This window comes from Poeciliopsis prolifica, unplaced genomic scaffold (genome assembly GCF_027474105.1).
Source record: "Poeciliopsis prolifica strain line A6 unplaced genomic scaffold, Auburn_PproV2 SCAFFOLD069, whole genome shotgun sequence".
Taxonomy (NCBI): domain Eukaryota; kingdom Metazoa; phylum Chordata; class Actinopteri; order Cyprinodontiformes; family Poeciliidae; genus Poeciliopsis; species Poeciliopsis prolifica.
This window is the reverse complement of record NW_026562444.1, coordinates 519,274-544,340: the sequence shown is the minus strand read 5'-3', so window position 1 is coordinate 544,340 and position 25,067 is coordinate 519,274. Positions and strand designations below refer to the sequence as shown.

The 25,067-nt window shown below is 44.5% G+C and overlaps 1 protein-coding gene across 1 annotated transcript in view; it reads right to left on the bottom strand.

Moving 5' to 3' along the window:
* The window catches only part of LOC129351767 (protein EFR3 homolog A-like), a 43,160-nt gene extending 21,877 nt beyond the window's left edge, over positions 1-21,283 (bottom strand). The window contains 10 exon segments of the mRNA XM_055020670.1: positions 262-400; positions 5,445-5,446; positions 6,837-6,986; positions 9,852-9,973; positions 15,424-15,574; positions 15,657-15,741; positions 15,744-15,783; positions 16,742-16,818; positions 21,061-21,131; positions 21,206-21,283. Of these exon segments, the coding sequence (XP_054876645.1) occupies positions 262-400; positions 5,445-5,446; positions 6,837-6,986; positions 9,852-9,973; positions 15,424-15,574; positions 15,657-15,741; positions 15,744-15,783; positions 16,742-16,818; positions 21,061-21,131; positions 21,206-21,267 (899 nt within the window). The 5' untranslated portion in view covers positions 21,268-21,283.
* Positions 21,284-25,067: the final 3,784 nt, after the last annotated feature.

The window sequence follows — 25,067 nt, the reverse complement described above, 5'->3', positions numbered from 1 at the left end:
ACAGAAGCTGTAAATTACAAAGAGTAATAATAACATGAGGATAAATTCACACCTGTAAGATTTTATTCTCATCACATTAAGACTCACTCCCTGCAGTGACGGCTTTTTCTTAGCCTCCAATATTTTGTAAATCTACCAGCCATGCTAATCTACAACAGAACGGCTCAATACGAAAAGAATCGAGGTGGCCTAGTCAAAGTTCGGAGCTCAGCCTCATTGAAATGCTGCTTTAAGAAGGAAAGATCTACAGGTTGTACTCACACCAACACGGGCCGGACGGCGTTCTTCATGTTTCCGTACGCGGCTCGGCCCAGCAGCTCCCTGAAGCAGTTCTCGGCCAGAACCGCCGGGTTCTCCTCGCCCTCCTGACCCGACGGACGGCGTGCTGGGATGCCCCGACCTGCGGAGGGAAGCAGAGCAGACGAACGTGGGAAACGGAAAGGCCTCGCCAGGAGCAACAGGAGCTGTCGGCTCAGCAGAGCAGCTGGAAAAACAGGCAACACGTCTGGAAACGGCAACATCACGTAGAAACAAGCCGCGCCGCGCAACGAGCCGCGCAACGCAACAAGCCGCGCCGCGCAACAATCAATATTTCATAACAACACAGAGGCTGAGAAGACAAACTTCCAGGAAGTAAGAAGAGGAGGGATGGAAAGAGAGAAGCTGAGATTAAATGAAAGTTTCATCAGAAGGAAACAACCGGGATGAATAATAGAGAAGCTGACGACCAACAGCCAATCAGGAGCCAGCACCGTCAAGGTCACAGTTCACATCTCCGTAATGGCACCGAGAAGTCTGACGGGAAGGTCAAAGGTCAGTTCACTGCAAGGTGACATTCAGAGCTGAAGTGTGAAATCTGAGCTGTCGGAGTTCACACAGGCCCTTCATCATCAGAGACGTCAAACTGAGGATGATGCTGCTGCACACATTAGCTTCTGCTAAATACTGTGTTGACTTTAGCATTAGCTTCTGCTAAATACTGTGTTGACTTTAGCATTAGCTTCTGCTAAATACTGTGTTGACTTTAGCATTAGCTTCTGCTAAATACTGTGTTGACTTTAGCATTAGCTTCTGCTAAATACTGTGTTGACTTTAGCATTAGCTTCTGCTAAATACTGTGTTGACTTTAGCATTAGCTTCTGCTAAATACTGTGTTGACTTTAGCATTAGCTTCTGCTAAATACTGTGGTCACTTTAGCATTAGCTTCTGCTAAATACTGTGGTCACTTTAGCAATAGCTTCTGCTAAATACTGTGTGGACTTTAGCATTAGCTTCTGCTAAATACTGTGTTGACATTAGCATTAGGTTCTGCTAAATACTGTGTTGACTTTAGCATTACCTTCTGCTAAATACTGTGGTCACTTTAGCATTAGCTTCTGCTAAATACTGTGTTGACTTTAGCATTAGCTTCTGCGAAATACTGTGTTGACTTTAGCATTAGCTTCTGCAAAATACTGTGTTGACTTTAGCATTAGCTTCTGCTAAATACTGTGTTGACTTTAGCATTAGCTTCTGCTAAATACTGTGTTGACTTTAGCATTAGCTTCTGCTAAATACTGTGTTGACTTTAGCATTAGGTTCTGCTAAATACTGTGTTGACTTTAGCATTACCTTCTGCTAAATACTGTGGTCACTTTAGCATTAGCTTCTGCAAAATACTGTGTTGACTTTAGCATTAGCTTCTGCTAAATACTGTGTTGACTTTAGCATTAGCTTCTGCTAAATACTGTGTTGACTTTAGCATTAGCTTCTGCTAAATACTGTGTTGACTTTAGCATTAGTTTCTGCAAAATACTGTGTTGACTTTAGCATTACCTTCTGCTAAATACTGTGGTCACTTTAGCATTAGCTTCTGCTAAATACTGTGTTGACTTTAGCATTAGGTTCTGCTAAATACTGTGTTGACTTTAGCATTACCTTCTGCTAAATACTGTGGTCACTTTAGCATTAGCTTCTGCTAAATACTGTGTTGACTTTAGCATTAGCTTCTGCTAAATACTGTGTTGACTTTAGCATTAGCTTCTGCTAAATACTGTGTTGACTTTAGCTTTAGCTTCTGCTAAATACTGTGTTGACTTTAGCATTAGTTTCTGCAAAATACTGTGTTGACTTTAGCATTAGTTTCTGCGAAATACTGTGTTGACTTTAGCATTAGCTTCTGCGAAATACTGTGTTGACTTTAGCATTAGCTTCTGCAAAATACTGTGTTGACTTTAGCATTAGCTTCTGCTAAATACTGTGTTGACTTTAGCATTAGCTTCTGCTAAATACTGTGTTGACTTTAGCATTAGGTTCTGCTAAATACTGTGTTGACTTTAGCATTAGGTTCTGCTAAATACTGTGTTGACTTTAGCATTAGCTTCTGCTAAATACTGTGTTGACTTTAGCATTAGCTTCTGCTAAATACTGTGTTGACTTTAGCATTAGCTTCTGCTAAATACTGTGTTGACTTTAGCATTAGCTTCTGCTAAATACTGTGTTGACTTTAGCATTAGCTTCTGCTAAATACTGTGTTGACTTTAGCATTAGCTTCTGCTAAATACTGTGTTGACTTTAGCATTAGCTTCTGCTAAATACTGTGTTGACTTTAGCATTAGCTTCTGCTAAATACTGTGGTCACTTTAGCATTAGCTTCTGCTAAATACTGTGGTCACTTTAGCATTAGCTTCTGCTAAATACTGTGGTCACTTTAGCATTAGCTTCTGCTAAATACTGTGGTCACTTTAGCATTAGCTTCTGCTAAATACTGTGGTCACTTTAGCAATAGCTTCTGCTAAATACTGTGTGGACTTTAGCATTAGCTTCTGCTAAATACTGTGTTGACTTTAGCATTAGGTTCTGCTAAATACTGTGTTGACTTTAGCATTAGCTTCTGCTAAATACTGTGGTCACTTTAGCATTAGCTTCTGCTAAATACTGTGTTGACTTTAGCATTAGTTTCTGCAAAATACTGTGGTCACTTTAGCATTAGTTTCTGCAAAATACTGTGTTGACTTTAGCATTAGCTTCTGCTAAATACTGTGTTGACTTTAGCATTAGCTTCTGCTAAATACTGTGTTGACTTTAGCATTAGCTTCTGCTAAATACTGTGTTGACTTTAGCATTAGCTTCTGCTAAATACTGTGTTGACTTTAGCATTAGGTTCTGCTAAATACTGTGTTGACTTTAGCATTACCTTCTGCTAAATACTGTGGTCACTTTAGCATTAGCTTCTGCTAAATACTGTGTTGACTTTAGCATTAGCTTCGGCTAAATACTGTGTTGACTTTAGCATTAGCTTCTGCTAAATACTGTGTTGACTTTAGCATTAGCTTCTGCTAAATACTGTGTTGACTTTAGCATTAGTTTCTGCAAAATACTGTGTTGACTTTAGCATTAGTTTCTGCAAAATACTGTGTTGACTTTAGCATTAGCTTCTGCGAAATACTGTGTTGATTTTAGCATTAGCTTCTGCAAAATACTGTGTTGACTTTAGCATTAGCTTCTGCTAAATACTGTATTGACTTTAGCATTAGCTTCTGCAAAATACTGTGTTGACTTTAGCATTAGCTTCTGCTAAATACTGTGTTGACTTTAGCATTAGGTTCTGCTAAATACTGTGTTGACTTTAGCATTAGGTTCTGCTAAATACTGTGTTGACTTTAGCATTACCTTCTGCTAAATCCTGTGGTCACTTTAGCATTAGCTTCTGCTAAATACTGTGTTGACTTTAGCTTTAGGTACTGCTAAATACTGTGTTGACTTTAGCATTAGCTTCTGCTAAATACTGTGTTGACTTTAGCATTGGCTTCTGCTAAATACTGTATTAGTAAAGTACTTAAGAGTTAGTTTATGCTAACTATAATGTTAGCATAGCAACATAACATCAGCTGAACTGTGTGGTTAATGCTCTGGGGTTAGCGCAGCTAGCTTTTTAGCTTCACTCTCTGTGCCAGTGAAGGAAACCAATTTCTGCTGCTTGCATCCTGGATCTCGGTTTTTCTCTCGATATTCTCGCCTCCGCTCCATAACTGAGGCATCAAACTTCGATTTTCATGTCATTATTTCAGCTGAAATCCTGATTCGTGTGTAAATCTCTCCTTTCCGTCCAACCATTGCTCTGTTGGGAGCGAAACCCTCAGAGTTCTTCCATTTCCCTCAGAACAGAAATCCTGCGCCTTGAAGCAGCCGCAGCCACTTGTTGAGGGGATAAATCGTAAATCACGTCGCCGGGAGCGAGGTGGACTCCAGGCGGCCGCGTCTCCGGAGGGAAACGATGCAATTACTGTCAGCACACGGCAGCAGTTCAGGGGAAATTAAATGCTTATTGCTTGTTAGAAGTGGGGAAATGATAGACAAAAATGAAACCTCCTGCTGTAATTGGAGGTGGATTGTTGTGGTTTAATAAATTGGGCAGAACAGACGGAATAAAATGAGGTTTTCTGTTGCCGGATTAAAAAAAAAAAAAAAGACTTTGTAGTCAGAATTTGTGTCCAAATTAAAAAAATATGGTTCATATTGAGGAAAAAGAGCAGAACCAATCAGAACCAAGAGCAGAACCAATCAGAACCAAGAGCAGAACTAATCAGAACCGATCAGAACCAATCAGAACCGATCAGAACCAAGAGCAGAACCGATCAGAACCAAGAGCAGAACCAAGAGCAGAACCGATCAGAACCAAGAGCAGAACCAAGAGCAGAACCGATCAGAACCAAGAGCAGAACCAAGAGCAGAACCAATCAGAACCGATCAGAACCAATCAGAACCGATCAGAACCAATCAGAACCAATCAGAACCGATCAGAACCAAGAGCAGAACCGATCAGAACCAAGAGCAGAACCAAGAGCAGAACCGATCAGAACCAAGAGCAGAACCAAGAGCAGAACCGATCAGAACCGATCAGAACCAAGAGCAGAACCAATCAGAACCGATCAGAACCAATCAGAACCGATGAGAACCAAGAGCAGAACCAAGAGCAGAACCAAGAGCAGAACCAAGAGCAGAACCAATCAGAACCGATCAGAACTAATCAGAACCGATCAGAACCAAGAGCAGAACCAATCAGAAACCGAGCTGCTCCAACATGTCACAGCAAATAAAGTTATTTTTCATGTCCAGTCATCTCTGAAAGACGGCGGCTCTAAATGACTCCATGACCCTCCTGACTCCTTTTGTCCGGTTTGTATTCAGCGGCTGTTTGGGTTTCATCAGATATGAACCGTCTGAGCAGCTGGAGGTCGGAGGCATTTTATCGCCTCCATTTCTGTCAGGGTGGAACCGTGAACACCGGCGGAGCCTCGGCCTCCCTCCCTCTGCAGGCCGGACACGTCCGCCTCACCGAGAGGCAATTAAGAGAAACACAGCGGCCTTGAGCGGCGCCGTCCATCAGAGACTCGCCGCCGGTCGGAGGGGAAACCAACAGAAACCAGGAAGTCGTTTGTTCAAGGAGGAAAAAGTACAGAACGGCTTCAGCATCATTTCTGCAGCAGCAAATGAACCAGAGAGGAAAAAACTGCAGCAAGACTCAAATTAATTTAAGAGATTCAGATTATTAAACTTGGAAACACTGTTCAGGTCAAAGGTCAAGTCATTCACACCCAAAATACATATTCATATATTTGAATGGACGGATTTAGAGTCCAGAGTTTCTGCAGGAAAACGGTTAGAAACACGGACAGGACAGACGGAGCTGAACAGAACCAGAACAGAACCAGTGACTGCCTCCTGCAGCAGCGCACACACACACACACACACACACACACACACACACACACACACACACACAGACACACACACACACAGACACACACACACACACACACACACACACACACACACACACACACACACCCTGAGGGTTCCTCTAACCATGAGCTGATCTAAACGTTTATGGTCGTTTATCTTCAGCGGGTGAAGATACTGACGACACGCGAAGGCTCGGTATTCTCCACCTGCAGAGCAGAACCCTAGTGCCGAGCCGCTCCAGTCGGGGCGCCGGCGCCACAGCTGAGCCTCTTCAGAAAGGAAAGTCAGCAGAAGAAAGAAAACGGCAGCAGGAGTGGATCCAAAAATAGCTTTTTGTTCACATGGAAACCGTACGGATGAAACGACAGCGAGAAGACGGGAAGGTGAGGCGACGAGATCCAGGAGGAGAAAAGAACCTAAACAGACGGCGCCGATCTGCAAATTTACTGAATCTGCCTTTATTATCTCAGAATCCACAGAAACAAGGAATAAAGTGGTTATTATTTAACGATTCTCATTATTTCTAAAGACAAACAGAAACTGTTTAATCTGAATTCTGTCTGAGACAAAAGCCTGAAACATTCTGGGAATTTCTCCACCTTGGAAACTTTCCATGAAAGAAATGGAATAAAAATACATTTTCTATGTAACTGCAGAAAAATATCAACAATATGGACAGAAATCAGAAGGATTTGATGTTTGAGTTAAAAAGTTTTGCTGTTATTTTTGAGAAGTTGTAACTTTTTAAAGTAAAATGTAAAAGTAAACAGTTAAATGGATCCAAATCCCCAAACTGAAAGTCCTGAGTTTTTCTCTCCAATTAAAAACACAAATATAAAATTATTCCTGCACAATAAATTAAACTTGTAATATTAAATTTTCATCAATAATTACAATCATTTCACTTCTTTGGCCGATTAGTTTCTGTTATGTTGGTCTATAATGCACTGATGTGCTGCAGCACATTAGTGCTGCAGCACATCAGTGCAGCCTGGCGGCGGCAGCGCAATGCTGCAGCACATCAGTGCAGCCTGGCGGCGGCAGCGCAATGCTGCAGCACATCAGTGCAGCCTGGCGGCAGCCTGGCGCTGGCTGCTGCGGCGCGGCGTACCTGTCCAGGTCCTCGGCGTCCTGCATGTTGAACAGCATGGAGGGAATCAGTTTGTCCATGTGCTGAGGCTCCCAGATGATGGCCTGCAGCTCGTCGTTCACAGTTTTCCTCACGACTCCCTGAAGACCTCTGATCCCAGCGACTCGGATCCTGAAACACACGCAGACGCCGCTCACATCGGATAAACGCCACTAAACTGACACCACATTTATTTTCACTAAAATGATTTCAAACACATTCAGTTTGACAGAGAATGAACATTTTCCATTTAACTGGAATTTACTGGAAATATTGAGAGGAATCTAAATAAACTGGAAGTTAAATTTGAACTGAATTAAAGTGGAATTTAAAGAAGCTCTAAGTTTAGCAGTTAGCAGAAGAGCTGATAGATCAGCAGGAAGGTTCCCACTAATGACACTGAACATTTTAAACAGCTTCACATTTTTCATTTTATTGTGTTTTGATCTGCAGCTTCTTTGTTTTATTCAAGTCAAGATGCTCTGATATTTATTTAAACTTCCACTTCAGGATAAATGAGGTTTTTCTTAACCTGCTGTGCATTAATGCAAGCTTTCCTTTAACTTGGTTTCAGTTGATATTTGTTCCCTGAATCGTTTTTATTGAATTGCCTCTGAACTTGATTTAAACTGGAATATGCAGGAAAGTGGCTCCAGATAACCTTTGATATAAATACTTATGAGTTTAAAAACTTCTAAAATGATTTGCTGCATCAAATTGGCTCCAACACAAAGTGAGACTCTTTCCCACAGTTTCTCAGAAGTCTGGCCTAGTCAAAACCCCATGAAACCAGGTTAGCTTTCAGCTCTGGACACAAAACTCTCAGAGCAATTAAACCGAAGACGAGGTCGGCAGCAGGAGGACAAAACCTGCTGCTCATGGAGTCAAACCCAAGCAGCAGCCGCCTCCTCATCCAGACACATGGAAACAAAAGTCCATTTTTACGCCCGAGCGTTTCCTCCACTCTGGGTCCCAGCTGGCGCGAATAAAGCGAGCAGCTCTGAAGGCGGCAGGCTTCTCGCTCAGTAAATGAGACAGAAGAGGCTTCAGGTATTGTTTTCAACCACTGCTCATCTTTATTAGCGCCAGACGGCGTCTCTCTGCGGAGGCCAGCAGCCGCCCGGCGCAGCCGCCATTTTAGCTCCCTGTGATCAGGAGCAACAAAACCTCCATTTGATTTAATTCAGTCACACTGAAGAAAGCAGGTTCATGGTGTCACTTTAGGTTGATATAAACACATGATGATAAAATAATATTTAGTCTGGAAGCCCAACACTTCCCTGAAACGTTTCTGTTTCCTGTTCTTTGCTCAATGAGGGAAACAGAGAGAAGCTGCAGGAATATTTACCCAAAACAGGAAACAGGAAGGTGAAGGTTTGAACTGGTGCTTCAAACCTTCTGCAGTTACAATTCACTAGTGAACAAGTTCAGTTTTCTTCTAATCTCTCTGTAAAGGTGATACTGATATAAATGATCAATATAGACATAAAGTTCTTTATTGTTCAAGACTAAAACTAAGCGTTTAGTCATCTCACAGGCTGTTAATATTCTCCTGATGCCAAAAACACTTACATTAAATAAGAAATGCAATTAAAAGTTTTTTCACTCTGACTCATTAAACATCATGTCTTGCATGATGCTGCCACTTCCTGTCGTCTTCTTCACAGTTTCTGCCTGCAGTAACATCCGGTTGCTGTTCGTGTGACTCGTGTGACGATCAAACTGTTTCCTTAGCAGGTTTATGATTATTAGTCGTATTAATCAGTTGATTAGTCGATTCTCTGACTGTCTGGACTCGTCCGGATCAGAACCAGTAAACGAATGTTACTCAAAGAATCTTCAACTTGATTTCGTCTTTTCTGAGATGAAAGGTTTTTGCCCAGTTTTTGTTTCTGTTCAGCAGCGATAAGAATCCCGTGTTCAGTTTCCCTGGGGAACCAAACCGTCCAAATGTCCAAATGTTGGGTCTGCATGCAGACTCTGCCTGGCTCTTTTATTTGAGGATTAACGTTTCTCTAAAAGGCATGTTTGGTTTCTTTGAATGTTTTTCCTCGGGTTTTAATCCTCACTTCTCTAAATAACCTTCCCTCGCCTCTGAAGATGACTAATTATTCTCCCGTGCTGGATTCAGATTAGCGGCAGCGCGACCCGTTTCCTCCGTCAGAAATCCGGTTTCAACACGTCTGGATGTTCAGCTCAGCCTTGCAGCCGAGAATCAGCTGATTACCGACGGAGAGAACGAAGCTCAAAACAGAAGAAGAGACAATTTGTGTCTTATTTATGCTTAAACACTGAGATCACAGTGAATTTATTTCTTTATGGCAGTTTTCAGAGGATGTGACGCCATGTGACTTTAGCTCTTGTCTGGTCTGATTCTCACTATAACGCTGTTTACACAGCGGCAGGTGAAATACGGATCACAAGGTTTTAATCTGTCGCTCCTTCATCCCTGAACATGAAGCTTCGACTCAAACTGAACCCTGACTGACTCAGAAACATGAACCCAACCCAGGGGGGTCCAGCGTCCACCAGTCTGACAAACTCACATTATACTGTTAGTAAATAACTGAATTATTGAATAATAAACATCAGAAGGCCTAATAATCAACCATGTGGAACAACACAAGTTATTTTGTTAGGCTTTAATTTTTACACAGTAAGAAAAATAAAAACAAGGTGAATCCCTCTGAAGTCGAGTCAGTTGGAGCCAAAGTTCAGCTCACCTGGTTCTGGACTCACCTGGTTCTTGTCTCACCTGGTTCTGGACTCACCTGGTTCTGGTCTGGTTCTGGACTCACCTGGTTCTGGACTCACCTGGTTCTGGACTCACCTGGTTTTGGACTCACCTGGTTCTGATCTGGTTTTGGACTCTCCTGGTTCTGGTCTGGTTCTGGACTCAACTGGTTCTGGTCTCACCTGGTTCTGGTCTGGTTCTTGACTCAACTGGTTCTGGTCTGGTTCTGGACTCACCTGGTTCTGGTCTGGTTCTGGACTCACCTGGTTCTGGTCTCCGGGTCTTCGTGAGTCGAGTGGCACATGGCGCTGAACTGGGAGACGAAGAAGTCGTAGCGGCGATGGTAGGAAGGCGTGTCCTCCTCGATGTTGGCAAACTTCACAAACTGCAACAGCCAAACAGCAGGGAAAGAGAATCAGAACCAGGTCCGACCGCAGCAGAACCAGGTCCATTCATTGTAAAAATACTGAGACCGCAACCTGCGCGTTTCGTTTTCAGACCCGTTTTGTGGCGCTACGACCCGGCAGCAGCTCCAGCTCCTCAAACCATAACGGCTGGTGGAAGCAGCGACTCGCTGACGCTCCACCAGCAGTGAAAACGTTACAGTCAGAGCAAAAGGCGTCCTCTCGCTAATGATTCTTCTGCTAAGAGGTGATTGTGGCTGAACAGCAGCAGTGAGGATAATTCAGGCTGCTGGATGGCAGAGCAGTTTAACCTCTGATTCTGTTTCCTCCCGGCTGAAATGAGAAGGCATTAAGGCCGTCGAGTGAAATGGGCTGGTTTTAACTTTATTATGCAAGTTAATTGGTATAATGAAGCAGCATCCATTTTAGCCATGACAGAGAAACCAACCATTATCAGCCTGCGATGTTCCCATCAGCTGGTCTGACAGTCGACTCGCAGGCAGGAGACATAAATAAAGACATCTGAATTTTTTTACTCCTAAAATTGCTTCAAAAAACCTGAAAATGAAAGAAATGATGAAAAGATGAAACAGGAACTAATTATGTGAGGCTTTTTATGTCCTACAGGGGGAGTTTGTCCTCTTCATCTCAGACATTAATATGGATTTTAGTTGTGAAAAACATGAAAAATATTTGAGAAAAAGATTAGTTGCCAATTATGGAGGATTTTAAAACGAGTCTCTTGACATTTTCACTCAAACTCAGAATTATCTCCGCAGGAAATCAGCTTTCCTCGATCCGCGGCGCCGACTATCAGCAACAGGGACGCTTTAATCTGGTCGTGTTCTCAGGCAGAGAAAATCGAGCTTTCAAACAAGCAAACGATAAAAGTTTACCCATTTTCATCACATCAGGACCTGAAACAACCCCTCCGCCATCTATCTGGCACGTGGACCTGCAAGTTCTGATGCAAGACGCCTGAGCATTTCAGGGGAGGAGCCCGACCGCTTTGGGGGGAGGAGCCCGACCGTTTTGGGGGGAGGAGCCCGACCGTTTTGGGGGAGAAGCCTGGCCGTTTTGGGGGAGAAGCCTCGCCGTTTTGGGGGGAGGAGCCCGACCGTCTTGGGGAGGAGCCTGACTGTTTTGGGGGAGGAGCCCGACCGTTTGCGGGGAGGAGCCCGACCGTTTGCGGGGAGGAGCCCGACCGTCTTGGGGGAGGAGCCTGACTGTTTTGGGGGAGGAGCCTGACCGTTTGCGGGGAGGAACCCGACCGTCTTGGGGGAAGGAGCCCGACCGTCTTGGGGGAAGGAGCCCGACCGTCTTGGGGGAGGAGCCTGACTGTTTTGGGGGAGGAGCCCGACCGCTTTGGGGGGAGGAGCCCGACCGTCTTGGGGGAGGAGCCTGACTGTTTTGGGGGGAGGAGCCCGACCGTTTTGGGGGAGAAGCCTGACCGCTTTGGGGGAGAAGCCTGGCCGTTTTGGGGGGAGGAGCCCGACCGTTTTGGGGGGAGGAGCCCGACCGCTTTGGGGGGAGGAGCCCGACCGTTTGCGGGAGGAGCCTGACTGTCTTGGGGGAAGGAGCCTGACCGTTTTGGGGGAGGAGCCCGACCGTCTTGGGGGAGGAGCCTGACTGTTTTGGGGGAGGAGCCCGACCGTTTGCGGGGAGGAGCCCGACCGTTTGAGGGGAGGAGCCCGACCGTCTTGGGGGAGGAGCCTGACTGTTTTGGGGGAGGAGCCCGACCGTTTGCGGGGAGGAGCCCGACCGTTTGGGGGGAGGAGCCCGACCGTTTTGGGGGAGGAGCCCGACCGTTTTGGGGGAGGAGCCTGACTGTCTTGGGGGAGGAGCCCGACCGTTTGCGGGGAGGAGCCCGACCGTTTGGGGGGAGGAGCCTGACTGTCTTGGGGGGAGGAGCTCCTGTATAATTACCCACCCGGTTCAGGTAATATTCCAGTAAAAATGCTGCAAGTTGCAGTAACGTTCAGGCATTTCAACACTTTCAATCTAATTATTAATTTTTCCATAAGTGAAGCGATTTTCATATTTTAATGTTCAAGGCGTTACTGTAGAAGTTAATTTTACCAAATAAAGTAAAATTATGTTTTTAACAATGATCCTGATTTATAGTTGTGTTACTGCTTTTATGTATACATTTGTAAATTGCAGTGATGCTAAAGTGATTCTTTACATACTAAAAAATTAGGAATCAATTTTTTCGTACATTAATAACAGTTTAACAGAGTTTAGTTCTGAAACATCAGAAACAAAGTGATTTCTGTGGTTTAATAATAGCTGCGATGATGGAGCCGACACTTTGCTGACCATCTGAGTGGAAACGTGTGAAACCGCAGGAGGACGGAGCCAACAGAAGGAAACAAATGGACTTTAGTCAGGAGTTCATGTTACAGAGTCACTGCGGTGCTTAAAATCTGAATTTCTGTAATTTAGGGATTAATTATGGACAGAAAACCAGAACTCTGATTTTATTGTGGGAATTTTTGGAGCAAAATCTTAAAGATCAAATGTTTTATACCTAATTTGTCAACCAACGTTGATAAATTAGGTATGAAACATCACGTCCAGGTTATTAACTCGCTGAACATTGGACTCATTAACAGAGACAGATGACAGAAGATGCAGGAAACGACAAAATGCATGTGAAGCTGGACATAAGAGCCCTGGACATAAGCTGGTAGGAGTACAGCAAAGATAGATGTTTGGGTTTTAATAAGAATCATTGTTCTGCTGCCTGTGGAGTGATTTATCACCTCCTCCCACCACGACTTGTTTTCCCTCTCCTGGGTCACCTTCTCATAGAAAAACTTTAAAAACAACAGATTTGCAGCACAGATTGAAATGTAAGGAGCCTTGTTCGAAACAGTTCAACTGGTCATAAAATGTTTTCTATATAAAGCAGTGAAACAGCAGCAGACGTGCAGAACAGATCCGGATCTTTCTCTCATTTTACCTTTTAAAGAAGCCAAAATGTGTAAAGAGAATAAAAGAATAAACAAATGTGATCAAATTGCATCCAAAGAAAAGTTAAACATCATCATCTTGCATGTGAATGATGCATCACATCATTTACACAAATGGATCTGGCGCCCTTTTTGCACGGCGCCCACACGCAGTGTGGGTGCCGCAACATCGACAGGAACATTTCTGATTTCTGAAGCTTGAAGGTAAACCTGAACCTTCATCCACTTAGCAGCAAACCCAACTGTAGCTGCGTTTCCATTAACTATGGAATTGTGCAAATTGGAGTCAAAATAATAAATTTGCTCAACGGAAACGCAGCATTTTAAAAAAACACGTTTTCTTGATGAAACGCTTTTGGGTTCGCATAAGGACGGTTTTTCAGCTGCATCAAAATTTATTTCACAAAACTGCAATGGAGACACTTTTCGCATCATATGAGTCACATGATCAACAGCCGGATGTTACTACTGCTGGAAACATCGAAGACGACGACAGGAAGTGGTCAGAGGACGATGGTTTTGTTTAGTTTTTTTCAGAGCTCTCATGAAATCTCAGCTCAAAAAAAGTTCGTTTTATTCCAACGTGATGAATCCAAAGCTTTCCTGGAAAATCACCGACCAGATTTTATGTAGCCGCTCAAAGTAGGCGGGGCTTGATGCTCCAACGCCTGACGGTCTCCTGTGATTGGCTGATGGATGATGAGTGCTATGGCTGAATCAAGAATGCATCTCATGTAATTGTTTATGTCTGTCATTTTTAATGACTTATTCTCCAAACAAGTTTATTCACAAGAGATAATTTAATTTCTTATTTAATGGAAACATAGCAAATGGGAAATTGGTTTTTTTAATCATCAGCAGATATTTGTAATGGAAACGCAGCTGATAAGATATTTCTGTTAGGATGGCGTCGTTTCAGTTTTTTTCTGTTTCTGTGTTTTTGGTTCTTCTTTGACAAATCTGAGATCGCAGCAACAAAAACAATGTTTAGAAAAACTAAATCAACTAAACTGGTGATGATGGACTGGAAGCAGCGCAGCCTTCCTGAACCACCAGAGCAAAGTGAAGCAGATGTGTTGCGACCACCATGGGAAAATCTAACTGCCGCGGTTCTGCATCGGTTCTCCTCTGTCACAGAATAAATACCACACATAAATAATGCAGGTCCATCTGAACCCGCGGCTCAGATGGAGCGCCAACAATAGCCAGGATGACAGAACCGAGGAAACTACTTCTGTTTCACCTTCAGAGGACTTGGAGGAAACAGATCTGGAAGCAGCGTTAGGACGATTTCCTCTGTGTGTTATTGGGCCACAACGAGAGCAGAATCAGCTCTTAAACCTCCACCAGCGTCTGGGCTGCAGCCCACTGACAGATTCAGCCCATTTCGTAAAAATACGGTAATAAGTTTCAGTTTAATAGCTAACTTTGTGGATTATGAGCTCATATTTTCTGGGATTTATTGCGCAGCACATGGAGGCAAACATTAAAGTGCAATTATAGCAAAAGCAGCCTCGCTTCTCCTGATCCAGGGACGAAAAAAAAAACTCAGGAGATTTTAATATCTGCTAACAAACAGTTAAAAATGAAGCTTCACTTCACAGCCTGCTTGTTTTTTTTACCGCCAGCAGCAGTTCGATTTCTGCAGCATGAAGAGCAGGAACGTCTGTAAGGTCATTCCAGATGCTGCTGCGGCATCGCTGCTGCTGCTGCGGCATCGCTGCTGCTGCTGCGGCATCGCTGCTGCTGCTGCGGCATCGCTGCCTCTCCTAAAAACCTCCAGATTGATGGATCATCATCAGGTGGTTCTGATCTATAAACCGTCCTCCATGTTTTAGTCTCTGCTGCTCCTGGTCAGGATATGGAGGACTAATCCTGCCAAAACTGGCAAGAGAGAAATAAATGGCTAATATTTCACCTAAAAAGTAAAAAATCAGATCATTTTCAATAGTATTAATTTAACATTGACTCTATTGGATTTTTCCATTTTTCTTCAAATTTAATTTTCCCTTTTTATTTAATTATTAATGTTTCTCATTCTTATTTCATGCATTTCATAAAAAATAGTATTTACTGTCACATTTTATTAGGTTTTCAATATTCTGCATGCCGTATTTTACTGTCACTCTTAAATCCTACTTTGAATTTTGCCTCTAATATTTCTACTTTTTACTTTGATTCATCCAGTTTTGTCTTATTTATAATTTCTTTTTCTCAATTAATGAAAAAATAAAAGCAATAAATTGAAAACAAAATGGAAAATTAAAACAATAACTTGAAAATTCTTATTTTTTTATTTTTGGATGCAACATTTGGCACATTAATTTTCCATAAAGCCATTTATTGTATTGAAGCTTCACTGGTTTCTACAGGAGATTTAAAGGAGAAAGAAATTGAGTTTCCGTCACTCCAGAGCAGTGACAACCTGTGTGTGACCCGATGGTGGCGCTGCTTACCGAGTTTGTTCCCAGAACCTGCAGGTCCGGTTCTCTGGACTCCAGCAGCTTGGCCACCATGTGCAGAAAACTCTCCACGAAGGGCTTGATGCTCTGGGAGTGGCACGCCATCAGCAGCTGGTCCAGCGCCTCCATGGCGATCACCACGTACCTGCAACCCGCAACAGGCAAGATGGCTGCCATCAGACCCAGACCGCAGGTTCTGGCCTGGCTCGTTTGGACCGACTCCTCACCCGTAGCGATGCCGCACCACGTCTCTGCTCAGCCGGTCGGCGAGGTACGCCCCGATCCGGTCCAGCTTCTCCGGCGCCGACACGCGTAGAACGTCAGCTTCTCCATGTCCGACTTACTGAGGCCATCCTGGCAGGAAGCAGAGCGGAGAAAACGGTCGGTCCAGACGGCAAAACATTCCTCCCAGAGCCTCAGAGTTTAACTTCCTGCTCATTTATACGCCGACGACGCTCAGATCTACCGCTTGATATTTCATTAGCTTTTAAATGTGATAATTAAACCTAAACTTTACCTGTAATTCAGAATAAAACAGATTAAAACCTTAAAGCTGCAGTACCTGACTTATAAAACCACATGTTCTTTACATATTTGTTAAATCTGTGGCCATGTGCAGACAGTATGAGGATAATCTGTGAAAACATCGACCTCCTGCTTCCTGAGCTGATCTTCCCATCTGCACCAGAAACAACCAATCAGAGCCAGGAGGAGGGGCTGAGCGCTGTCAATCAACACCCTGCTAAACGCGCTAGTGGAGCAGAAACAACAATTCAGGAAAGTTGTTCATCAAATGTCATCGGTGGCTATGCTAACTAGCCTTAGCATTAATGACAGACTGCTAGCTTGGGGAATGATTGACAGCACTAAGAACCGCCTCCTGGCTCTGATTGGTTCTCTCTAATTGGCATAGGCAGAGAAGCTCGATCTTTTCTCAGATTATCAGTCTCTTAACATGACGACAGTTTCAACAAAAATATTTTTAAAAATATGTTTGATAAAAGTTACACTGCAGCTTCAAAACAGAAATGTCCAAACTTTTTGCCCTGATGGACAAAAGCTGAAAAATAAAACTACTGACAAAATTCATTACAAAGCAAACATTTGTTAACTGTGATTTTTTTTTCTTTTTTAGCTGCAAATTTTTATAAAATCTGCAAATTATTAAAAATCCAACGGTTTTCCATTTTGTTGGCCAAACATTTTCACCAGATTTAACTTGTGGTCGGGGCCCTAACAGAATCACTTTAAGGGCCTCAGCCGGCCCGCGGGCCTCAGTTGGACACCCAGTGCAGAACCTTGTTGGACTCACTTTGGGATCCTCTGGGAAGATGTTGTCCACCAGACGCTTGTAGCGGGGCCTCAGGGGCCCGCAGCAGCCACACACTCCTGGAAACGAGACAAACAGACATGCTGGATCAGAACCAACAGAACCTGCTGCAGTTTAAAAACCTGCAGAACCAAAACCGGTTCTGGATCCGCCAGCCCATCATGACTCATCCACACATCAGCCCGACTTCGTCTGCAGCGGCCGCCACCCGACTCCCAACACGAACGAGTTCAGTGAGTCAAAAAGCAGCGATGAGTCAGAGTCACGGCGAGGATCGGGTCGACGGCGGGTCGACCGGAGGCCGAGGCAGAACCCACAGACGTTCTGCCATAATATAGCTTATTATGATCCATCTGCAGATCAGATGGATCATAATTACCACAAGGTTACTGATTAAATTCAGTAAATCAATAAATAAATCAATAAGGAAACACATTTTGCAATTGTAAAATAAATGTAAATTATTGGGCTTTAAGGGAACAATAAGGCAAAATAAATGACGTAAATTAAAAGAGAAAAATGGAATAAATAAAGATGGTTGAGCAGAAAAAGGAATGGGGAAAAAATTTAAATATTTCCATGGATGTTTTAAAGATTTTCATTCCTGAAAATGTTTTCTCAAATCAAAGATCCAGAAACTTTTAAAACAAAATAAATTTGTGCAGCGATTCCTCCTCTCTTCAAAGTGTCAAAGGTCAACAGCGGCTCGATGAGGTGAGCTCAGCTCAACAGATGAATCGATTGAACCCGAGACGGCTGAAGTCGCGACGCGAATACCAAAAAGGAAGAAACGGATTTCTGCTGCCAGGCGGGAGAAAAGAATCCCTCTGCTTCGCTTCCCAGCAGGCACTCAGCGACTTACTGCTCCAGAAACGCTTCGTTAAAGACGACTTCATAAAACACCGTTCAGGCAGAACCGCCAGAGCAGAGCTTGGTCATGACTGGCAGCAGCCGGCGGCAATGCCACATCAACACCGACGGGATTTCAGCAGGAAGTAAAAGTCTGGACTTCAAAAGGCTGAAGCAGAAAGAAATGTTGAACATTCATGAAGTTTATTTATTGTGTTTGACCTGAAACAGAGAATTTCTGTCAGACATGATGAGGCTCCAGCAGAGGAAATCGGAAAATCTGGGAGGTTTTACTGCTCTGCAGGCGCTAATGGCAAGCTGGCCTAGCGCACCGTCAAGCTGGCCTAGCGCACCGTCAAGCTGGCCTAGCGCAGCTTCAAGCTGGCCTAGCGCACCGTCAAGCTGGCCTAGCGCAGCTTCAAGCCGGCCTAGCGCAGCGTCAAGCTAGCCTAGCGCACCGTCAAGCTGGCCTAGCGCACCGTCAAGCTGGCCTAGCGCACCGTCAAGCTGGCCTAGCGCACCGTCAAGCTAGCCTAGCGCACCGTCAAGCTAGCCTAGCGCAGCGTCAAGCTAGCCTAGCGCACCGTCAAGCTGGCCTAGCGCAGCTTCAAGCTGGCCTAGCGCACCGTCAAGCTGGCCTAGCGCACCGTCAAGCTGGCCTAGCGCACCGTCAAGCTGGCCTAGCGCACCGTCAAGCTGGCCTAGCGCACCGTCAAGCTAGCCTAGCGCACCGTCAAGCTAGCCTAGCGCACCGTCAAGCTAGCCTAGCGCACCGTCAAGCTGGCCTAGCGCACCGTCAAGCTGGCCTAGCGCAGCGTCAAGCTGGCCTAGCGCAGCGTCAAGCTGGCCTAGCGCACCGTCAAGCTAGCCTAGCGCAGCGTCAAGCTAGCCTAGCGCACCGTCAAGCTGGCCTAGCGCAGCTTCAAGCTGGCCTAGCGCACCGTCAAGCTAGCCTAGCGCACCGTCAAGCTGGCCTAGCGCACCGTCAAGCTGGCCTAGCGCACCGTCAAGCTGGCCTAGCGCACCGTCAAGCTGGCCTAGCGCACCGTCAAGCTGGCCTAGCGCACCGTCAAGCTGGCCTAGCGCACCGTCAAGCTGGCCTAGCGCACCGTCAAGCTGGCCTAGCGCACCGTCAAGCTAGCCTAGCGCACCGTCAAGCTAGCCTAAAGCACCGTCAAGCTGGCCTAAAGCACCGTCAAGATGCAGCTCTAAAAGTCAACGTTTTCATTGATCAACGAGATTCTGGGATCATTTATTTTATATCTGATCCGTTTCCCTGGCAACACTGGTCGAGTCCATTTGAACTGGTAAAATTTATTTGAACTGGTTGGTTTAAAGAATCCAGTCCTTCCAGTCTGAAGGATTTTTTTGTAAAGGATAATTAAGAGAAACTTTGTTTCTGGTACAAACGTTTGACTTCTACCATTTTGTTATTTTATGTGTAAAAATTTATTCCAATTTATTTGGAAAGTGGTATGTTAATTACATTATCTGGTAAAATTAAAAACAATTCAGTTGGATTTAAAACATTTTTAAATAAATCATCTGAAAAACAAAACACGGTAAAACATTTACTTAATACTTGAATGTTATTAATCTTTTGAGAAAAACGTTTGTCGATTTTATGTATTTTGATCGAGTACATGAAACAAGACAAGAGTAAAATTGGTCTAATTATTCAAGAATCTTTAGTTGTGTGATTAATATAATTTACTAGATACAAGAGTTAGGAGCTTGTATCTACTGGAAAATGTTAGTGGAAAATTTACAAGGATTTTTAAAAAGTACATCACATTTTTCAGGCCAACATTACCGTCAGTAATCTGAATCGTTCGGCGTTTATGATGAAAATCTGACCTTCGACTGTAACTGGGAGCTGAATGACAACAACGACTGGATTCGGTTGTTTGTTTCGCCAGCAGCAGAAAACGAGCTTCATGCCTTCGATACGGTAACCGAGGCAATGCATCAGGTTTAGTGTCCGCTGACGAATCTGCGAGGAGAGGACGGCATAATCCCGACGCGCAGCAGAAGACTGATGGATTACAGCGACCAGATTCATCCAGCCGGCCGAGGGAAACGATTACAGCCGATCGAATCTGTCATCAGTCAACGCAGCAGGACGGAGATGCAATACCTGCAGCGCTGCAAAATGTAAAGTAAGTTCCAACATGCTGAAACCCAGACGACCTCTTCGTCATTCATCCGGTCACCAGCCGGAGACCAGATGGGCTGAATGTTGAGACTTTTCATTCACGAACCGTGAATCTTTCTGAGGTGAAACGAAGGCGATGCTGAAGGCAGCAGGTTGTGTTCACTGACTGAACAAAGACAATTCAGAACATTTTGAACTCTTCATAGTTTTGTTTAAAGCATTTCTGTTGAGCAGAAGTATCTTGATCTGAAGCTTTAACTCTGGGTTCAACCAAGTGACCTTCAGGACCCTGAACACATGAACCAGCTCCTCCTTCATGACTTAATCATCTGATGCAGGCGACGCCGAGAAACGCCCGACACGACGCCCGACACGACGCCAACCTTCCAGGACCTCAGTGAAATTTGTGCGTTGCCTGAAGGTTAATGGACCTACCGGCGTTCAGGAATCCTCGCCTGTTTGAGGCCCGGTTGTAGTTGAACGCTCCGTCCGCCTCGGTTTGAGGAACCTGCCTGTATCTCCTCAAAACGTCGCAGAGAGACGACATGATGGGAAAAGGTTTCACTCCTCAGGCAGACGGTGACAGTAACTCTGCTGCAGATCTTCAGAAGACGGTAAACATCTAAAACCATGCAGATCCTGGTTTCTACCTCCCCAGGTGAGACCATGTGTCTATCTGCCACACCTTCAGACTTTGCTGCCGGTCCGGCTTCACCTGCGTGACGGACGGCAGGCTCAGCCAATCGGCTCGAGCCGTGGCCCGTGTGACTCGGATCACCTGGAGTTACCTCGCTGGGCGAGGCGGAAGACGAGCCTCTGCTCGGTGGTGCCGGCCCGGCCGCGGCGGCTCGGGTTACCGGCCGCGTTGTTCACAGGAAAATGTGATCCAACACGAGGTGAAGGGAAACTCTGGAACCGGAGAGGCTTCGGCTCAACGCAGTGCGGCCGATTTCCACGCAAATCAGATGCAAACCATAAACAAATGATGACAAACGTTCATATCTGACTGATCAGGGTCCAAACTTTTTGAGTTTTGACTGTAACAAAGCTTCAGTTTTAATTCCTGACCTCTGAAAAATCTGCAAAAAATTAACCAGACTGAACTACTTAGAACCGAAGTTTTAAAGTAGTTTTAAGCAACTGAGATGTTTTTCCTTTATGTATGTAAATAATAATTACTGAAGGTTAATTTTATTTAATCAGTGCTGGAAACGCACCTGGTCTCAACCTGTAGAGTTTATTAACTTTTACATCCAAAATTAAAACATGTAGCCAAATCTCCACAGCAAAACGTCACCTTTTAATCCAAATGTCCAGTAGATGCAAGAAGCCTGGCTTTGAATCGAATCGTGGCGATTGGTGCCTTTGCTGTAGACGTGTCATGTTCAGGAGATGTTGGATTTCTGCTCAGCACCATCCATGTTTTAAAACGAGCTCCTCACCTCCTGGTGACGTTTCCACATCCTGAAGTTATGTTTGTCTTCAGGACAGGATCTGGGATCATGTCCAGCTTAGCGGTGATTGGCAACAACCAGGACAAAAACGTCTCCATCTTAAACAGTCGAGAGGAATTTGTTAATTGGGAGTTTTTGATGTTTACAGCCAAACAAACTATGTGAAAAAATAGAATTTCTCTTTGTCAGGTTTTGATTCTCCAACCTTTGGAGTCTGACTTGGATTTTTTCAGGTTTACCGCCAGAACAAAACAATGACTAAAACTCTGAAACCTCCTCACATCCAGAGTAAAACCACTTGCTGCTTGTTCCTGGTAGAAACCGGTTTTAAACAAACACTGGAGCACAGCATTGGAGCAAAGCTCCCCCAGCGGAGCCAGGCGCTTTAATCTAAGCCCAAACCACCAGAGGCACATAATCTAAAAGATTAAAAACGTGGTCCCCTCCTGCTGGTTAATACCTCCAACAGGACCAGAGAAACCAAACAGCCTCTCTGTGCTCGGCTCGGTGGGCGGAGAGGAGACTTCAGGTCGTCCATGAAGATCGACGATTTCCGTGGGACAAATCCAAACAGGAAGAGATCAGCTGGTTCCACTGGTGACATTATGAAAGCTGAGATCGTTTCTTTAGAGAAACAACAGGCTCCAAAATCTGCCTCAGTCCATCACCATCATCATCACCATCATCATCATCATCACCACCATCTCATCTCATCCCGCTGCTTTATTAAGACGAAGGTGACAGGTCACAGCGTTTATAGGCAGAGAGAGTTTATATTATTCAGTCCACACAAATAAATCTGAAACAGCTGCGAGTTAATAAGCCAAACGAATGAAGGGATGAATAACGGTTATGGATCCGGCGGCTCGGCTGGAATGGCTGCTCCCGTTTTCACTTGAGGCAAACGGAGACGATGGAGCATAAATCTGCTGCTGCTCATCCTGACCCCACGTTTCTGCAAACACCAACCGCTTCTGAAACTTTCACCAACTTCAACCTGAAAGCTGTTCACTGACTTGTGCCGTTATCACACAGCGCGACCGAGTTCCTCCAACTGAAATACAAAACACCCACTAATCTAACAGATCATTTCTAAAACAAAAAGTTGATGAAAGAAGCAAGTAATGCATGTTTGAGAAGTCCTATAATCTCCATGGATGCCTGGGTGGCCCTAGCCCCGCCTTCGAGGCGCAGCTCCTCCCCTCGGCTCCTCCAAACTCGCTAGCAGCGATTAGCAAACCTCTGGTGGAGCTGCTGAGCTCCAAACAGGAGCTAGCGCTCAGAGCAGCGCTGGTAAACACATCGCTAAAAGATTAATGATCACTTCCTGGAGGCGGAGCTTCAGAAAGAGCTTCTTAAAGGGACAGAGACCCAATTTCAAGGCATTGAATCACGTCACATTTTTTTATGTAACAGTTTAAGCTAATGTAATAACTTGATAATGTTATAAAATGGCTCTGTGTGGCTGGATAATATCTGATACTGTCCCTTTAAAAAGAGGAAAAACAAAAAACTTTCTAACCATAACTCCTCTCTGCAGGTTCCCTGGATTCATAATGTCTATTGCTCAGGTCAGTAAAGAAGCTTCAGAACCAGCAGGTTCTGCTGCTCCGGATCAGGGAGGTCGGGTTCATAACGATCCCGGCGATATCCGGCCCTTCAGACGCTCTAAAGCCAGGCGCCGCGGTCCGTTCGCTGAGCCAGGCGGGGCGACAGCGGCCATCCATCGACCGGCAAATTACAGCCACCATGAGGGCAGAGCAACTGGTGAAGGGAGGAGGAGATGGATGGAGGGATGAGGAGGAGGGCAGGATGAAAAGAGGCCCACGGGGAGCCAGGAGACGGAGGGAAGGACGGCTGGCTGCAGAGAGACAAATGAGACCAATTTAAAGTCACTTCTCCCTCCTCCATCCCTCCATCCAGTGAGTCTCTGCAGCCGAAATAATGAGATCTGGTCAACAAACCCTGAAGACCGACAGGAGATAAACCGAAGCACAACCAGAAACTGGTGGGGGAGGGGGGAGAACGGCGGCTAACCTGACGAGATGAAGCGACATAAACCTTTAAAATGATCCTCATGTTCTGGTGCAGAACCAACAAACGTCTGAAATGATCAAACTGATTATTAAACAACTGTCGACTAATTTAGTAAATTAAACTGGAGAATATTGATCTATAATTTGCTAACGATGCAAATTCATGGACTCACACCATTAATTAAGCCAAAACGGTACAAAATAAACAATTAAGGTGAAAAAATCTTCAGTCTGTAATCTGAGCTCCTCCTGCAGCAGCTCCAGATTCACCTGCTTCAGATTCTGTAAAATAATCAATAATCTCCATTTGCATCCAATTATTAACCACTGACAGATCAAAGGGTTGAGCTTTTTCATCTGCAGATCATTTGTGATCAACTTTTCACTGGAAGATCATTTTTCCTCCAGTTACATCAGAATAACTGATAACTAACGTAATCACGGCTGCAGCCTTTAGAGAAAAAAATATTTATTCATCAGAAACATTCTGGTGCTTTCTGGAGTTTTTCCTTCCACTCAATTATAACCAATCAGAATGCAACACATCAAATCAAAACTTATTCAAGGAGACTCCTCTCTTACATTATGGATTTTCCGTGAAACATAAAAATGTACCTAAATGCAGATCTGAACTAATATTCAAAACAAAACGATGTTGGATAAATAACATAAAACATGTTTTCTTCTGATTTCTCCTTTGAGAATCAGAGAAAAATCTGTTTCCCTCTGAGCAGAATCTGATGTGAGGGGCTGAATTTTCCCATTTTGTTACAAACTAATAAAAATGCATCTCCTGCCGTCTTGTAAAGACAAAACGGAGAAAATCAGGACAAAAACATCTCTGCTTCCATGGCAACGGCACATCCGTTTGTAATTTTGTTCTAAGTTTTGATCACATCAATGAGTTTAAATCACAAGTCATCTTTCTGGGTCTGCTAGTCGCAGTGAGGCAGAAACGGTCAGAGGAAGACGGACTGGATCGGTCCGTCAAACAAAGCCATCCCATAATAAACCTGCAGAGGAAACTGCTGAGGAAGCGTCAAGCTGCTGAATTCAGACCAGACTGCATGAAATGAGCGGGACACACTGAGTGATTGCAAAGTTCATCCTGGAAAATCGACTCCAGGAGCCGAGGATTCTGGGAAGCGGCGTTGTCTCAGTTTACAGCAATTTAATGTGGAAAGCTACCAAACTTCTCTTCAATTTAACTTTAAACCAGGATTCTGGCACAAATAACATCCAAGTTTTGTTTCCATCCTAAAAATAAGTTATTTGTTCTTCCCTCTGCAGGCATGTAACCCAGCTTTGGTTTGGGAATAACACGCCCGTCTCCCAAAGACAGAAGGAAATCTGTCCGTCTGACTCTCGGTGAGCTAAGGGGACGGATGGGAGGGACTTAATTAAGCGTGAAAGGCATCAGATGACCTCCTGTGTTTTCAGCCGCGCTGCCAATCAAACATCTGTCAGGCTGCAGCTGAAGGACGGCGTCCAAACAGCGGCGCCGTCCTTCATGCTCAGGTTGGCCTGCAAACATCAACGCCAGGAGGAGCAGCGCTCCAAACACACCTGGGAAAAACCACTTGCTCCCTTACAGACGTCGTCTTCTGCCACATCACATTCACTATTGGAAACAAAAAACTGTGGAGTGATTTCATAATAAATGAAATTATTGTTTACAAGCTGAACGATCCGCCTGCCGATTCCCAACAAACACTTTCTGCTGTTTTACTAACTTTATATTCGGTATTTAAACGTAACTCAAACGTCCATCTGAACTTCCCGGCGCCATGTTTACTTTGCAGCAGGAAGCAGGA